The sequence below is a fragment of the Chroicocephalus ridibundus genome, chromosome 14, assembly GCF_963924245.1.
Source record: "Chroicocephalus ridibundus chromosome 14, bChrRid1.1, whole genome shotgun sequence".
NCBI lineage: Eukaryota > Metazoa > Chordata > Aves > Charadriiformes > Laridae > Chroicocephalus > Chroicocephalus ridibundus.
The window spans coordinates 15,600,111-15,618,494 of record NC_086297.1 but is presented as its reverse complement, the minus strand read 5'-3'; the positions used below and the strand labels follow the sequence as shown (position 1 = coordinate 15,618,494).

Genomic DNA, 18,384 nt, shown 5'->3' with positions numbered 1-18,384 from the left:
CTTCCCTTCTTCACCAAGCTAGTCACCTCACTGTAGGAGGCTACCAGCTTGGTGAAGCATGACTTCTCCTCTGTCAATCCATGCTTACTACTCCCAAGCCAGCCCAGCCCACCTTCCTCGCTACCCGTGTTGGGAAACTGCTTCCAGGAGGTTTTGCTCCATCATCTTCCCAGGGACTGAGGAGAGGCTGATTGGCCTGATCCCTCCCTTCTGGTTCCTCTTGCCTGTGTGGAGACAGAAGCAGTCAAGGTGCGTCCTGAGCCACTTCAAACACTTGCAAGTTCCATCCCAAAATAAAGGCTACTTTGAGGGCACACATCCAGATGCTGGCAACTGAAAGCAACATTGTTGGAGCTGGTCGACAAGGATGGGATTCGAACCCATGCGTGCAGAGCACAATGGATTAGCAGTCCATCGCCTTCACCACTCGGCCACCTTGTCAGCATGTGACTGTGGCTCCTGCCACTGCTCCCACTGCTCCTGAGTGATGCTGCTTCTCCACCTCCTGATGCTGCTTCTCCTGTTCCGGCTCCAGCTCCAGCTCCAGCTCCTGCTCCTGCTCCTGACGCCTACACCTTTGTGTACTGCTTGGCAGCGGAGAGAAGGAGCCAGCCTCCGGCTTTTGCCTTTTGGGACTGGTCCACTCTCTCAACAGCTGGGCTGAGCTCCGGATACCTTTCGTAGAATCATAGAATGGTTTGGCTTGGAAGGGACCTTAAAGATCATCTCGTTACAACCCCTCTGCCATGGACAGGGACATGTCCCACAAGACCAGGTTGCTCAAAGCCCCGTCCAACCTGGCCTTGAACATCTCCCGGGATGGGCCATCCACAACTTCTTTGGGCAACCTGTCCTAGAGTCACACCACCCTCACAGTAAAGAGTTTCTTCCTAAAGTCTAATCTGAATCTACCCTCTGAAAAGAGGGTAGATTTAAACTGAAAAGTTTAAAACCATTACCCCTCGTCCTATCGCTACACTCCCTGATAAAACAGCCCTCCCCATCTTGTGGGGCATGCTGCCTCATGTTGAGCTTCTCAACAACAACCAACACCCCCAAGTGCTCCTCAGGGCTGCTCTCAATCCATTCTCCGCCCAGCCTGTATTTGTGCTTAGGATTGCCATGTGCAGGACCTTGTATGTGGCCTTGATGACTTCCACGAGGTTCAGGCGGGCCCAGCTCTCAAGCCTGTCAAGGCCCCTCTGGTTGGCATCCCTTCACTGCACCACACAGCTTGGTGTCATCAGCAGCATTACCGAGGGTGCACTCAAACCCACTGTCCATGTTGCCAACAAAGACGTTAAACAGCACCAGTCTTCTACCGTTGTAGAAGGCCACCACATTTGTCAGGCACGATTTGCCCTTAGTGAAGCCACGTTGCCTGTCACCGATCACCTCCTCAATTCCATTTGCCTTAGCACGGTTTCCAGGGGGATCTGCCCCATGATCTTGCCGGCCACAGAGGTGAGACTGACGGGCCTGTAGTTCCCCGCGTCTTCCTTTTTTCCCCTTTTTAAAAATGGGGGTTATGTTTCCCCTTTTCCAGTCAGCAGGAACTTCACTGGACTGCCACGACTGCTCAAACATGATGGATAGTGGCTTGGCAACTTCGTCCACTAGTTGCCTCAGGACCCGCGGATGTATCTCATGAGGTCCCATGGACTTGTGCACCTTCAGGTTCTCACGTGGACTCAAACCCAGTCTTCTCCTTACAGCGGGTGGTTCCTCACTCTCCCAGCGCCTGCCCTTGCCTTCTGCGACTTGGGCAGTTTGGCTAGGGCACTGGCAAGTGAAGGCAAGAAAGTCACTGATTACCTCAGCCTTGCCCATATCCTGGGTGACCAGGTCTCCTGTTTCCTTCCGGAGAGGGCCCACATTTTCCCTAGTCTTCCTTTTGTCACCGACATTCCTATAGAAGCCTTTCTTGTTGCCCTGGATGTCCCTGGCTGGCCAGGTTGAACTCTGTCTGGCCTTTAGCTTTCCTAACCTGATCCCTGGCTGCTCGGACGATTTCTGTGTTTTCCTCCCAGGCTACCTGTCCTTGCTGCCACCCTCTGTAGGCTTCCTTTTTCTGTTTGAGATTGTCCAGGAGCTCCTTGTTCATCCATGTAGGCCTCCCGATGTTTTTGCTCAACTTCCTCTTTGTTGGGATGCATCGCTCCTGAGCTTGGAGGAGGTGATCCTTGAATATTACCCAGCTTTCTGGGGCCCTTCTTCCCTCCGGGGCTTTATCCCACAGTACTCTACCAGGCAGATCCCTGAACAGGCCAAAGTCTGCTCTCACAAAGCCCGGGGTAGCGAGCTCACTGTGCACCCTCCTCGCTGCCCTAAGGATCTCCACCACCACCACCTCACGGCCACTGCAGCCAAGGCTGCCCTTGAGCTTCACATTCCCTCCCCACCAGCCCCTCCTTGTTGGTGAGAACAAGGTCCAGCATGGCACCTCTCCTTGTTGGCTCCTCCATCACTTGGAGAAGGAAAATATCATCAAGGCATTCCAGGAATCTCCTGGATTGCTTATGCCCTGCTGTGTTGTCCCCCCAACAGATATCGGGCTGGGTGAAGTTCCCCATGAGGACCAGGGCTAGTGAACGTGTCTACAGAGGGCCTTGGTCTGCCCGAATGGATGGCCTGGAGCAGACCCCCACTATAACATCACCCATAAGCTCTTGGTCGGCTCCTCATCCCTCCCCAGGTGGAGCTCCATGCAATCCAGCTGGTCATTGGCATAGCGGGGGACAACCCCTTCTCGTCTCCCCTCCCTGTCCTTCCTGAAGAGCCTGTATCCTTCCATTCCAACACACCACTCACAGAAGCCATCCCACCACGTCTCTGTGATGCCAATAAATTATAGCCCTGCAGGCGTGCTCGCGTCTCTAGCTCCTCTTGTTTGTTCCCCAGGCTGATATTTTGTGTATCAGCATGTTCCCCGTGCTGATGCTTTTGGATACTCAGGTGGTTGGTATTGGAGAAGAGGGGAGAATGAAAGACGACTCTCTGGCAAAGCTGGTGCCCAATGCCTTTAATGAGACAATCAAAGGAAAATGGAAAAGACGAGAGCTTAAGCAATGCAGTTTGGAGGCTGAGCAAAGCTCAGAGAAGTGCTGCCATCTGAAGGAAAGTCCCCACGCCAGGGATGCTTCCTTTCCGATTCCTCTTCAAGGCTCTGGCAACCACGTATCACCTAGACCTGTTGCTGCAGAAGGAAAGAGGACGTATTTCATGGGGAGCGCAAGGTAAAGCAGAGCAAGAGGGGGAAAGAGAGAGGCTCCCTTGGGAAGAGACGGAAGGCCAGCGCCGGGCCCTTCCTCCAGGCAGAGGCGTGCGCGCTCGGCTCCTCGGCAGAGCATGGCCGCGCTCTCAGGGCTGGCTCCAGGGCTTTCCTCGAGGCTCCTGGTGCTTGACCATGGGCAGGCAGTCCACGGGCTTCAGCATAAGAGATTGCCCCGTGCCAGGGGCCCGCAGAGCCCACGGCCCAGACCGGACCACCCAAAGCCCCCCAGAGCCAGGGAGCCCCCAGAAGCGATGGGCACACTGCCAGCGCTGAGAGAGCTCCCCACGGCAGCCGACGCGGTGGATCCCACGGCTGTGCTCTGAGGGAAGGAGCTGAGGATTGGGCCCGGCAGCGTCACCACGACTGGCGAGGGCTGGATCGCCAGATGACTCTCTGGCAAAGCTGATGCCCAATGCCTTTAATGAGACAGTTAATGGAAAATGGAAAAGACGAGAACTTGCCATCTTTTAATAAACCATATGATGGTAAAAAAATAACACTAGCACTAACTTCCAATATCATGTATAGTGGATAAGGCTCATGTATACTGGTTCCTACACTTATTTGATACAATGTGGAGCTGAATTGAACAGCCCCTTGATACAGCATTGAAAGCACAGTGTGACACATGTCCAATCTGAAGCATAGTAGCAAGGACTACTTCCTGATCTTCTAACCAAGACAGAAAAGGTTTATAAAAGACATGGAAGAGAAAGGAAGAGGAGGTCAAGATGATCTTTTTTCATAGAGTTTGGCGAAAAAGAAAAAAAAATGGAGAGGTGCAGAGCACTGAAAACCTGAAAGAATGGAGACTTGGTTATACCATAGAAAAACACTATACTGCTAATCTACAGGTTTTCCATAGGTGCTGGCAGGTTATGAGAGAGACTAGAATTTGAAAGCCATGAAAAAATTTTCAAGTCTCCTGCTGATAATAGTAGACAAAAAATACAATCTGACTGGTTATGACAAACTCTGCAGAGTGAGAAATTCTATTTCCTTAAATCCATGAGAGGGACTCTGTGAGCAAAAAATCCTTCATGGACACCAGGCCTTATAACCAGCCAAAGTCTGTGCAGGGAACCATGACAGTGACTGAGACAATTCCAGGGCAAGGATGCTGTCTGGTCATATTAGAGTGTGAGAAACATAGTGTCTTGCTCTAGTGTGCAGATTTCTGCAGATAGGATATAAGACTCCTTGTGCTCAGCTGCAACTAGGCAGAGGAATGAAGGTTAAAGTACAATGATTATTTTCAAGGAGCGTAAAACATAATTGATATGCAACTGTTATAAATGGGATAATTGTTGGGTAATTTTGAGGTGCAGAGTCTTGGTAGTGCACTCACTAATCATATCAGTAACACCTTATCAAGCTGAGATTGCCTAGGTAACCATCTCAGAACCACATAATTTGGATATGGATGTGACAGAACTGGGACCAATGAGCAAATTATGGATTGTTTCTTTGGAAGGAGTTTGGGAAGAGAAAGGGAGATAGAATGGCTACAGAAAGGTCTATTCAGAAGTAGAAAAAAAATGGAGAATAGCGTATGAAATCAGGTAAAGAGAAAAGATGAGACCTTCCAACAGCAGGAGTGCAGAAGTCTATGAATAGTAATGAAGCAGCCTGCAGATCCAAGACCACCAGGAAACCAGAGGGAAACCCATTGGTCAAACCGATAGAGTCTCCCTCAGGAGAAAGGAGGATAGATTGACCATATGCTTGTACGTCGCTATTACTGAGGTGAACCCCAACTTCCCTTCTAGTTTTTTATCAGGATGGTTACCTCTAAGAGTACGTAGGAGGAAACATACCTGTATACTGTGGCACACCACTGCTGTGGATGTGTGAGAAGAGAACACAAAATAAATAATTGCATGGACTGAGGAGTGTTTTTGACCTTTAGCAGGCAGCGTGTTTGACCTGAACTAGATGTTCTGTTGACACTGTGTTTCTGGTTCATAGATTTCTGGTTCTTGCTTTGTGGTCCCAGGACTTTCCAAAGACCAGTTTTTTTAATCTGGAATTGTTAAGATTAACTTTTTTTTTACATTGAGAGTGGAAACTCTGCTTCTCCCTGGACCAAACACTGTGTTAACTGCTTTTTCAGGCTAGAATTCCTGTGCTTTCCAAGGCTTGAAAATATTCAGAGTAGTATTACGAATATATGATGGGCTAATCATGCAAGTCAACAACAGGTCTATGAATAGTGGGGACCATTCACAGATGCTTGTGACATAGGTATAAACACAGGAACTCTAGCAAATGCCAAAAGTATCTTTAAGTAGAAACTGTACTGTCGGTATGCTCAGTGATATCAAAGCTACCAAAAGAAAATACAAGGAGAATCAATAAAATAAGAATGGAATGAAAAAGTAATAATGTCTGAGGAAAAAAAAGAAAAAGGTAAAATCCATCTAACTGAAAATAATGCAGTCATAGTAAATTCCCTACAATTTGACATGGCTGAGACAAATGGTGAAACACAGGACTCGCCACAGCCTATGTGTTCCTTTATCAGGAGCATAAGAAGTACAGAATTAAAACACTTCACCTGGCTACTGCTAGTATTAAAAATTTCTCTGAGTTTGAGTGCTAGAGACACATACCCTCTCAAAGTATGTGAAAATCCATATCCCTTTCCACTTCTACTCAAAGGGAGAATTGTTTTCCTAGATGTTAGGCAGCCGCTGGTTAAAATAAAGAGCTATGCTGTGGATGAGAATATGCCCATGCTTAGGGACTTCACAACCCACAGAAATGATAGCTGTAAAGCTAGAATCATCTTTTGGGGGCAGACATGGATTTGAAATCTTGGTTACTTCTTCCTGCCCCTATCATTGTTTCTCCGTTAAACTCTGTTAAACCCTTGTTTCCTCCGAGAAACAAAGAAAACTGAACAAAGCCACAAACTAAACACCCACCCACCCAATGCTATGTCCAGCACTTCTGAACGATGTGAAATGTAAGTAACGTAGATGTATGTAAATGCATGTTCATGCTCTCAAACAGCATTTCTGTGAATTAAGCCCTAGATCTCTGTCAAGTTTCAGGTTAGGACACACACTGTTCAGCTCTGGTGTCATCTGGGACAGGTCCTGGAGCTCAGCTCTGGACACAAGGGTTGGGAATGTAGAGACTTTCAGAGCTAGCTGAGGGAGAGCGAGGGCCTCACTTTTGCTCAAGTTTCCCTGTAGATGACTTACCATTTTTATGGGATCTAACCTCTGAAACAATTTATATTTTTTCTTGTTTCTCTGGTGTTTACAATGGTGCTCTGCAGGTGGCAGTGGATAATACACTCCTCTGGTACTTAATCTGACTGAGAGACTTGTGTGTTTGGAAAAATTTGGGTGTTTTGGTTATTGCAGTCACTGTATGTCTGTACTTTCCTGGACGACTCAAGCAGTCTTCTTTTACAATTGTTCTTTGTTAATAATAGACATATTAGCATTTTATCTTTACAATCTTGCATATTGTTCCTTGTGTGGTTCTTTCAATTGACTTTTTCCTATTCTTGCTCTTACATTACTTGTACCATTGCTCTAGCTTATTTGGGAACAAAGCAAACAAATCACTTGGAACTCCTATAAATCCTCTCTCTTTAGTGTGTGCTTTTTTTTTTCATGTTTCACCTTCACAGAAAAATGTTTCTGGAACCCTGAATAAATTGAATGAACAACATTTCCTGTTCCATAAAAGGAAGAAACCAACTTAATTCCTGATAGGGAAATGCATATCTGTTTATTTAAAGCTGATGCTTTGAAAGTAAGCAAAGATAGATGGGGCTTTAGGGGTGATGGAAAATCAGATTTCTTCTTTGCTTCTGCAGGTGGCTTGGCATGACTTCCCAGCTCATTTGACTTCATGTTTTTACATTCTCATGTGGAAACTGATGTAAATTTCAGGACACCTTGTCCATTTTGTATTGGCAAACAAGATTTTTTCCGTATCTGTCATTGACTATGAAATCTTTTTAGCTAGAAGTGCACACACAGTGTTTCAAACATTGGCACATTATACAATTCCGTGGTCTGGAAATCTTAAATCATGGTTCTTTGGCAGGCAACTTCAACTTTCACAGGGAGCAATATGCATCTTGATTCCCAGTGTCATTAGCTTCTAGAGCAAGTTAGATTTACAAACTATGTCTAAGAGCCTCCTCCCACTCCCTCTTGAATAACCTTCTGTCCTTTCCCGCTCATTGAAAGCTAACACTGTCCTGGTACCTGCAGACCTAACCATGAAATCTTTGTTCCTTGTTACAACACTCCAGTATCAATGACTTTCTATCATTTGTAGACTTACCATTCTCTCATTGGAGATTAAAATTAGAACGTAGAATTTAGATTACCAGGACGAACAGTACCAGATTCAACAACCTGAATCTGGTTGTCAAAACTTAAAATTTTAAGACTGTGATACAATTTATGGAAACAGCAAAACAGGAGTGATTTGTCGTGAACCATTATTTTCCCTAGGACCCCAAAGGGCAATGCATAACTGTGATTGTTAGGTTAACAGATAATGTCTCTCTGCAGGCAATCTAAAAGTTAGATCACCTACCTAAAGTTGGTCCTGAAAGTGCTGGGAAAAAGGCACATCTGCCTTGCAGATACCAAAAGTGGAAAGCACCCTGCGGCACCTGAAAGCGCAGTACGCCAAGCTGGTCTGTGTTCCAGCACTCAGCTGCCCACAGCAGCTCTGTGTGATGCACTGGCTCCCAAGCCAACTTGCGCAAAGACCTTTTCCTGACACATACATACATCATTTGTATTGCTGAACAGTGATTATTTCAAGCAGCAACTTCTTTATGGTACGTTTTGCTTGTTTACGAATACCTATTGTTGTCATGGAGTTTGTACGATTTTTTTTACGTGTGAAGTTAATTGAAGGCCAATGACAAGAAATTGAGACAGTCCAATGAATAACTGCAACCCCAGGCAAGACAGAAAGATAGATGTTTCTTTGTACTGTTGAATTGATACTGTACTAGGAACTTTTACATGACTGTCCAGACTGTTGGACTAGATAGGTCAGGCATGCAAATCACAGTGTAGATGCTATATTTACTTTTAGAGTATCTCTGTCACATGGCTATACATAGCCATTCCCATTCACGGCAAGCAGCATCAACAACTGCAATGCTCTATGGATTTGCTAAAGGACTTTATTTAAACCTGTAATACAAAAATTTACAAAAATACAAACGAATGCTTTAACTGTGCCTGGAATCTTCAAAGCCATAGTAAGTGATTATATTTTCTCTGTCTTTTAGAACAGAAAACACTTCCATTATGTGTTTTATCTGAAATTAAGATTAGAAGTTTTATATCTCTTTTTCTATGTTTTGCTTTAAGAAAATATTTGTACCAAAATTCTAGTATGTTTTTGCCAACATTGAGTAATTTTGAATAAAAGGAATCCAGATTTGGTTAGACCATGCAATGATGAGGAAAACAGACAAAAACCCAATTATTACCCTATTAATTAAATAATAATAATGTTTAGCCATTGACTGGAAAACAAGCTTCCCACAGCTTCAAGCCTTGGCATGCTGATTACAGCATTTTCTATACATGAAAACACTGCTTTTTTAGATATGAATAATCTGAAAAATAATGCATATTATGATTACTGTTACTCTCGTGGTCTTTTGTTTCCTGCAGAGATGGGCATTCTTGCTGTACTTGCTCTACCATTGCTTCTCTTAGGGATCAGTGGAATTATGTATATTTACCAGTCAGTCAGGTGGCTATTGTCCAAGTCGGCTGTGCAAAACAAGGTGGTGGTGATCACGGATGCCATCTCTGGACTGGGCAAAGGTGTGTTGACTCATTTCTTCTCAGTGTCAGAGAATAGAAACAGCCAGAGAACCACCCTCTAAGTGATAAAATGTGCATACATTACCTTGTATATATTCATATCTGGCTGGATGTTTTAAAAAATCCTATGGTTTTTATATGTATATTTTTAGTCTTATCCACAGGAACTGCTGGAAAAAGTTTAGGAACTGCAGAGCTTTGTATGTATTTAATTCAACAGAATAAGAGTTTTTGTAAGCACGTTAAGGGTGCTATTTTTAGCATGTTGCTACTATGAGATCTTATTACATAGGCTGTCACTGCAGGGTAGCAGCAAATCAGTATAAACAGGTGTCACCTTACTCTCTACATGTTCCTTTTCAGCCCTTAAAGACTTCAACATTTCTTACTCTCTTTAAACAACAGTTCTCACCCCTCTCTCCCTGTTCATATCTCTGCCCCCTCTATCACCCATGTTGCTCCTCTTCACTTAACATCTTCCAGTACCTCCAATGGCCTGGCTATCTGTAAAGGTAGGTTCAGTGGGTGGAAGGAAAGAGTATGTGGTAATTTATCTGTTTACATAAGCTGATTGCCTTGGCCAGCCAGTTAGTATATACTTCTTCTTAGGTCATATTTGCTACCTACATGGTGATGCTGAATTAAAGGTATTGGGTCATATATTGCTCATGTACAGTTGTGCTCGGCATTACTTGAGAGGCAGTAGACGCAAGTGCCTCATAAGGCAAACATAGCTTGAGGCTACATTTTGGTGTTTTCAGTGAAGACTTGCTGTCTGTCAGAAACCTTGCAATGCCAAGGGGATTGCTCTTGCAGAATTATTTCTTAGCAGAACAGAGCAGAGACCTGCAACAAAAATACACACTACGCTGGCAAGGAATGCTCTTTATCAGAGCCTGTTAGGACAAAGTATGAAATAACTCTGACCTTTCCCTGACACACTTCAGTTTCAGTTGAAGATAATGTTAGCATGCATTTTCTGTAATTGATTATATTTTAGTGTTTTTGTTTGGAGGGGTATGATTTAGAGCTCTCCAGCTGAGATTAGGTGTCTCAAAGAATCATAGAATGCCTGGAGGTTTCTAGACAAAAGTCTTGTTTGGAGCAGGAACATCACCAGTGCTAGATCTGGTTGGGTGTGGCTTCAAGCCAAATCTTGGAAACCTCCAGGAATAAAGGACATTTATTGAACATTTTGAACATTTCTCAAAATTTCTCCAGGTATCTTACTCCAGCACTCCATGACCCTGGGGAAGATATTCTTAAGTTCAGTTTCCTTATTAACTTTTTTTTTATTATTATTTTTCTCTTTTTCTTTTTTTTTTTTATGACTAGCTTCTGCCTGTCTCTTGAAGCTACAAAAGCAGTTGCATCCCGTGCCATCACACACAGCACCTTTTTCACACAGATGGAAAAGGAAGTAACTCAAAGCAATTTTATTTTATTACCTTAAATATGTCTACTGCCAGTATCCCACAGGGTGATACCCAGAAGTTATTTGCATGAATGATTCCAAATAGTGCAGAATTTACTGTGCAGACCACTCATGCATATGCAAAGGCCATTCACTTTAAAATACCAGCTGTCTGGACAGCTGCTGCATATTTGAGCTCTTAGGCAGCAGCCAAATTCCTTTTCCCACATGCCAGAATTTCCAGACTGAAGACGACATTCATCCAAGTTAAAAAAGAGAAACAAAAACTATGATGATTGAAGATATTTGCAATGGTTTATGTCTGTTATTTAAACCTGATTCCTGTTTCTTCTCAGTGCTATAACTCAGAAAAGTCCAGGATAGTTCTGGAGGAGGAGATCATTGGTTTCCCTTATTCCCTTTTACTGCTGTTAACACATTATTCCTTTTATTGCTGTTCACACATTTTATTCACAAGGTTGCCCCAACTCTTATGTTTATAGGAAAAATACTGGTGTAATTGTCCTAGAATTGGCAAATAAACTTTTGAGCTCTAAATCAAAAAATCTTTCTATGCTAGAAAAAAGAAAATGAAAGTTATTCATAAAATTACTGTTGCAAATAATGAAAAAGATTACATAAATGAAACTCTCCAGCTGCACACACTTACAAACATAGACATTAACATGGGCATTTAAGCAATTTAAGACGGGCATATAAGCATAACTGGATTTGCTTGTGGGTATTGAAGAAAATGCTTTTTGGAGGACAGACAGCTATAGCACTAGGGTTGTACTGTTGCCCATTCAACAAATGCTGTAGGAGCTAGGACAAATTAAACAGTCTGGAAAGGCGTAAGACTAATTGTAAGAGCATATTCCTGTTCTTCCCATGCTGAATATGTAACTGTCATACAGATTTGATTTAGGGACTAAATATGAGGGCTCCAAGGCTGAGAGCCTTTTGGAAGACCTAATCAGGAAAAAAAAACCAAACCAAAACCATGAGGGGAAAAATAACTTTTGATTTCCAGTCCTATCAGCACACATAACCCACTGTCAACTAATTGTCTGGCTGCACAATGGGCACATCATCAGTCATGTCCTCAGGCCAATCTGCCTGAGGAATTATCTATTCCAAGGAAGAAAAGGCAGGCAATTGTGTACTTTTTCTGGTGAGGATAAAAATCTCGACAGATTCCTGGACTAAGAGCTACAGTTTCAGTTCAGCTGAGCTAGAACATGTGCCCTGTAGCAGCATATAACAGCCAGAGAGATATAACTGACAATAAAATCCATGTTTTTGAATACATTTCTTTGGCTAAACTGACAGGACAGTGAGGAATATATTCTCCCTCAACACCACCTTGAGAAGTAAATAGACCAGATACATGCTGTCAAGATGCTCCAGCCTGGTATTTCATAATCTGTATTCAGTTGATCACATGCTCCCATGAAGACCTAAGAGTTGGCTGCAGTCTCTTAGCCAGTCCTGAGATGGGATGATTGGTAACACTGACTGGCAGTTCCTCTTGTTGTGTGAGTTGCCACTTTCAGAAAAGCACAATCGTAGTTCACTTGCATAAGGGAGAAGAATCCTCCCCAGAGACCTAGCTTAAACTGGGGTGAACCCCTAGCTCGTATTATCCCTGAATATATGGAGAAAAAGCAGTACCAGCCCAGGATACCTAGAAAATTCTCAGTGACCTTCTCAGGAAGGCTTCAGGGAATGTAGCTGAACAAGAAGTAGTTCAAGCTGGTCCCTGATGCCTCTGCTGACTACACGGAAGGTCTAATAGTCAGGAGATAAAGGTCTTGGGATAGATTGAATAGGGAGGGAAAGGTCTGTAGAAGAAAGACCTCTCTCATTGGTGCTCCATCTGTGGGCCAGTGGGTGATAAGTGTCTTTATATTGCTGTTTCTCAAAGTTGTAGACAAGTTCCTTGTTGCCAAGAGTTTCATGAAGGTAGCAGAGAGACCCAATTTTACTATTTACTGGAGTTGGTTGGTGCATTATACCATTACATTCAATTTTAATTTATTACTCACATATATATTATTGCCGTTTAGTGCTTTCTCTTTATCTCCTCATATATTTATTCTTTCAAAATTAATGAATTTTAAAGCATAAGTTCAACATCATTAGTAAAACCAGCATCCAATTTCAAACAAAATAAACAAAATAAAATTATTATTATTGTTATTATTTCTTTTGAATGTATTTCTCTCCTAGAATGTTCTCGGGTGTTTCACACAGGAGGCGCAAGGCTTGTGCTGTGTGGCAGGACATGGGAAAAGTTGGAAGCCTTGTATGATGCTTTAATTAGTGTGGCAGACCCCAGTACGGTAAGTGTTTACTCACTGTGCTTTGAAAATTCACATCTTGAGGTAACTTCTTCAGGTACACAAAAGGTTTTGAAATCCAGTATAACAGGATACATGAAACACGATTCACTGTTAATGGTGATTTTGGTCACCCAGGTAACACACCCAACACAGTCCAGAGAGAGAGAGAGAGAGAAACACCTCTGAAGGTCTTCAGAGCATGATGCAAAAAGTGTAAGTCAGAAATCCTGCTCTCTTGAGCTAATTCAAGGTGATTACTGTAAAGCAACTGAGTGGTCTCGCATTTTGAACAGATCACCTAACTAGAAATACTTGGCAGAGTAATTTGCCTGTTAGTTTGGATGAAAGGGATCCAATGTGTTCCATTTAATCACAGGAACTATCACCCACTTTTCACATAATTGGAGTGTTCAGCCAGTGGGAGATGGGTGTAAAGACTGAATTTTGAGTTTCTCCACTACTCTGGGAGACGTCCCACCTAGAAGGGCATGGGAGCAGATGAATAAGAACGCCCTTTCCTCTCTACTGGGTCACCATGCAAATAGACATTCAAGGCTGCCCCTTATGCCAGTTCTTTGAAAGATGTTTCTTTGATGCTTATGGGAACACTTTCCTTCTGTGACCAACAGATAGCTGACTCATTTCAGGGCACAGGTGTTCCTCAAGGCATCTCACAAATTCTACAGCCATTGCTCACTGGACCAACAAATATTTGCATTCGACCCTTTTTATTTGCAGAGAGCTTCATTCAGATGCATAAATAACCATAAAATTACTGTATTCATGTTAGTCTGTCCAGGCTGAACTAGGAAAAAAATAGTAAGTATGACTAAGAGATCTGCAATACATTGTTGCAATAATATTGTAAGAAAAGGTACTCAGAGTTCATTCCTCTGTCCTGAGCTGATAAATTCTATAATTTTGCAGAAATCATACAAATGTAAACACTATTTGGATAACCTATAGCTGAACAAACCATTCCTACCTTCCAACTGCCCCTCATCTATATGTAAATTATCTGTATATACTATATCCTAGACTCTGTGGTCAGCAAAGTTCTTCAGAGGGCTGCTTACAGGAAGACCGTAAGGTAGGAGTGACCTTTTTGTCTATTGTCTGTCTCCACTGATTACAAGAGAGACAGAACTCAATAGGGTAGAGCTAGTCCAGCTTACCTTTCCTATGGTTCATCTGAGTTTCAGAATCTATAAATATCCATTGCTGAACTACCTTCTTTCTAGAATGGGTTAAAAGAACAAATCAAAGTTTTTGTGAGATGATAAAAGTACTTCCTTTGGATACCAAGGTAAATTAATTTACAAGACAAGCAAATAGAAATACATTTTTATGTAACACGTATCCTTGAAATAAGCCTTTTTTTATTAGACATATGCACCAAAGCTCATACTTCTGGATATCTCAAACATAAACTGCATTCAAGACGTAGCTAAGGAAATCCTGAATTGCTATGGCTGCGTGGATATACTGATCAACAATGCAAGTATGAAAGTGAAAGGAGCAGTGCAGAGCATTTCATTGGAACTTGATAAAAAGATAATGGAAGCCAACTATTTTGGACCTATAACACTAACCAAAGGTATTTTAATTTTTTTTCCTGTTTTGATGTTGCCACTTAAAGCTTGAGATCCAAGTCATTATCATTACAGTTTCATTTGCACTTATTTTTGCCTTCTTCACTATAATCAAAAACAATTCCTTGAAAATCAGTGGACTGAAATTGAGGTGAAGAAGATCAAAATCAGAGTGCCTAGGTTTGGAAACAGATTGGTCAAGAAATATATAAACAGGTATTTGGAAGACCAGCATTTTTTTTAACATCTGCTTATCGTATTTTGCATATGGTGACTCCTTTATTTACGTGCCTTTGTTACACAGACAACCCTTGCAAGGGTACAGACAGGCTGACAATTAAATGTGATAATACTGCACCCAAATCTACATGTAGAATCCAAGCGAAATCTAGCAATTTCCAGCTACTGGATTTTATGTTACTTTTGATTGCAGTACTGTTGCAACCTTCATTGTGCTATCTACACTTCAGCTGTCACTTCTTTTCACTGTATACATTGAGCTCTTTTACTTATGTGGCTCGTTCTTCTATTTCTTTTTTTTCAGCCATTCTTCCCAACATGATCTCAAGAAGAACTGGCCAAATAGTTCTAATTAATAGTATCCAAGGAAAAATAGGAATCCCATTTCGTGCAGCTTGTAAGTTACACAGAGCAAAAATGTACATTCTAATGCATAAATTTCGAGTATTCTGTGGCACTGATAATAGGTTATTAAAAGTGCTAATTTGCATCCTAATTCAGTAAACTATTAATGCAGTATTTGGCTGAAAGATTTTAAGAAGTGGAACTCAAGAAGAAATAATTAAAATATTATCTATGAAGTATAACTACTGGCTAAGTCACTTGAGGACAAGAGGATATCAAATGTGATTACAATTTTTTTTTTATGATCTTAGGAGACATTCAGGAAACACCAAACTTGTACGTCTAACATCTGTACTGTAGTATTACTAGAAAGCATAGTGAAGAATGAAGTAGCTTATAAATGTAAGACACTAGTAGATACTAGCTACTGCCTTTTAAAGGGGGACTCATGCACTTAATGGATTTATGTGTGGGAGTTCAAAAGGAGGTTTTATAACTGTATTCTGCTTGGATTTCCAGAAAATTTTCAAGAAGGTCTTTCATCTAAAGCTTCTAATGAAACTTATCTATCCTGAATTATAATGAAATGTCTTTGCATTAATAAAATGCAAAGTTAGTGGACAGAAAATATTAGATAAATGTAAATAGACATTTTTAATTGTGACAGGAGGTCAGAGTGGATGAAGGGCTCTGAATTAAAAGGTCTGCGAGACCTCAGGACTGTGATTTATAGTTCTATGAAAGCAAAATACAGTTACAGAAACTGTAAGGAAAGCGGTAGAGTAAAAAGGAATTAAATCATAGAATGGTTTGGGTTGGAAGCGACCTTAAAGATCATCTAGTTCCAACCCCCTGCCCTGGGCAGGGACACCTCCAACTAGACCAGGCTGCTCAAAGTCCCATCCAGCCTGGCCTTGAACACTTGCAGGGATGGGGCATCCACAAATACCCTGGGCAACCTCTTCCAGTGCCCCACCACCTTCATAGTGAAAAATTTATTCCTGTTATGTAATCTAAATCTACCCTCTTCCAGTTTGAAGACATTACTCCTCATCTTATCATTACACTCCCTGATCCAGAGTTCCTCCCCACCTTTCCTGTAGGCCCCCTTCAGGTACTGGAAGGGGCTATAATGTCTCCCTAGAGCCTTCTCTTCTCCAGGTTGAACAACCCCAACTCTCTCAGCCTGTCCTCATAGCAGAGGGGCTCCAGCCCTCTCAGCATCTTCGTGGCCCTCCTCTGGGCTTGCTCCAACAGGTCCATGTTCTTGTGCTGAGGACTCCAGAGCTGGGCACAGTACTGCAGCTGGGGTCTTACCAGAGCAGAGTAGAGGGGCAGAATCACCTCCCTTGACCTGCTGGCCACGCTTCTTTTGATGCAGACCAGGATGTGGTTGGCTTTCTGGGCTGCAAGCGCGCATTGCTGGCTCATGTTGAGCTTCTCGTCCAGCAGCACCCCCAAGTCCTCCTCAGGGCTGCTCTCAAGCCATTCTCCGCCCAACCTGTATTTGTGCCTGGGATTGCCACGACCCAGGTGCAGGCCCTTGCACTTGGCCTGGTTGAACTTCATGAGGTTCTCATGGGTCCACCTCTCCAGCCTGTCCAGGTCCCTCTGGATGGCATCCCTTCCCTTCAGCGTGTCGACCGTGCCACGCAGCTTGGTGTCATCATATTTGACAAGATGGATGAGTGCTTTGCAGGTCTGCTGCACTTAAAACATAGTTCTGGGTTTGGGTCAAGTTTCACATACTGTCATCCTTGTTTAATACCATTCTCAATAATAAAACACTAAGAGCAGTTAAAAAATTCTTAATGTTCAGTTACTTTAAAAGTAGCATTAATATTAAAAGCATCCTGGATTGCTGTTGCAGGGCAAAGGCCTAATTAGTTTACAAACCACTAGTACGCCTGCATTCCAGAAATGAACGTCTATTTCACCGTATCTTATTGATGTGTTACAAACTGCAGCAACAGATTTTGTGGATACTCATCTCAGGGACATCCACCAAAGACATTTTTAACTGTAGAGATGATAGATGTATTATTCCTTAACCCAGGATTTAATATTTCTGATTGCGAAATGCAGATGCGTGGTCTGTGACGTGTATAAGGAGACCAACTGCATATCTCATGCATAATTGTCCTGTACAAATAATTTTCTTCTGTTTGTTTTAAATATGTCATATGATAATTTCACTGGGTGAAATAATTCACTGCTCTTTTGCCTGTTCCATGCTCAGTTTTCCATAAAACATTCATGTTTTCCATAAGAAAAGCATTCATGTTTTATGGAGCTCTATCATACATCTATATCCATACATTCATATACTCAAACATACATATGTGGTGTTTTTTTTCTTTCAGATGCTGCTTCTAAGCATGCTGCTGTAGGCTTTTTTGATTGTCTTAGAGCTGAAATGGAAGAATTTGATATTTCTGTCAGCACTGTGAATCCAACTTTCATCTGTTCATACCATCGTCAACCAGCACCTGGCAACTGGGAGGCATCTATTTGGAAATGTAAGGTCTGATGTATCAAGAGAGATGGTAGATGAGGCCCATATAGCAGTATGGAGGCTTTTCCCAGTGAGAAGAAAGGACCATAGGGAGAAGAATGGAAATGAGAGAAAGGATGAACAGCTTAAGGGAGGAAAGGAAAAGATAGACTGGAGAGATCAGACGAGCATGGTGAAAAGAGAAGAAACATGGAAAAAGACACCATTATGTGAGAAAATAAATACAGCAGGGGATAGGGAATGCAGGTAAAACAGATCATGAAAGATCCCAAGGGAGAAGTTCCACTGCACTCAAGTTGCTCCTTCTCTTAGGGACTGTGAGGATTTTACTTCAAAACTGTAAAAAGATCCTAGGGACATACTGATGAAGAGAAGGGAAAGGATAAGGGATTGAAAGTGTGCAGGAATTTAACTAATTTGATTGATGCAGTAGCTGTGTATCTTTTCACCACCTTTCTCTCAGATGTGTCTGGCTGGCTGTCTGGCTGTCTGTTTGTAGCTCTCACTCCTCTCTGATTTACAGTCTTTTTCAGAAAGGTGGCATATGGTGTGCACCCAGTGGAGGTGGCAGAGGAAGTCTTGCGCACAGTGAGCAGTAAGAAGCAAGAGGTACTTATGGCCAACCCTATACCCAGAGCAGCAGTTTATATTCGCACCTTCTTCCCAGAGCTGTTTTTTGCCATTGTTGCCTCAGGGATCAGGGAAAAGCTGAAGACAGAAGAGGAAAATTGAATTTGTTTGGTTCTTTTCCCTGCTTTTGACCTGAAAAAAAGGTTATGTTTCAAATGTCAATGATTTATGCTTCTCAGTATGGGTAGAATAAAGCAGGAC

The 18,384-nt window shown here is 42.5% G+C and overlaps 1 protein-coding gene and 1 non-coding gene across 3 annotated transcripts; one reads left to right on the top strand and one right to left on the bottom strand.

Moving 5' to 3' along the window:
* Positions 1-359: 359 nt before the first annotated feature.
* TRNAS-GCU (transfer RNA serine (anticodon GCU)) lies at positions 360-441 on the bottom strand. The gene has a single exon. It is a non-coding gene; the product is annotated as a tRNA-Ser (tRNA).
* A 7,951-nt stretch (positions 442-8,392) lies between these two features.
* On the top strand, positions 8,393-18,384 carry DHRS7C (dehydrogenase/reductase 7C). Of its 2 annotated transcripts, none has more exons than XM_063352143.1 (7): positions 8,393-8,525; positions 8,947-9,102; positions 12,749-12,861; positions 14,248-14,458; positions 14,998-15,090; positions 17,402-17,557; positions 18,077-18,384. In XM_063352143.1, exons 2-7 carry the CDS (start codon positions 8,949-8,951, stop codon positions 18,283-18,285), a joined length of 936 nt encoding a protein of 311 aa, XP_063208213.1. In that variant the 5' UTR covers positions 8,393-8,525; positions 8,947-8,948; the 3' UTR covers positions 18,286-18,384. The 2 variants fall into 2 exon arrangements, with proteins under 2 accessions (XP_063208213.1, XP_063208214.1); XM_063352144.1 differs by having other exon boundaries at positions 8,394-8,525; positions 8,992-9,102.

What these genes read in the sequence shown, in the direction of transcription:
- DHRS7C (XM_063352143.1), top strand. Translation starts at nt 8,949, where the DNA reads ATGGGCATTCTTGCTGTACTTGCTCTACCATTGCTTCTCTTAGGGATC. An exon ending in CATCTCTGGACTGGGCAAAG is followed by an intron (nt 9,103 to 12,748) that starts GTGTGTTGACTC and finishes TTTCTCTCCTAG; the next exon opens with AATGTTCTCGGGTGTTTCAC. An exon ending in GGAGGCATCTATTTGGAAAT is followed by an intron (nt 17,558 to 18,076) that starts GTAAGGTCTGAT and finishes TCTGATTTACAG; the next exon opens with TCTTTTTCAGAAAGGTGGCA.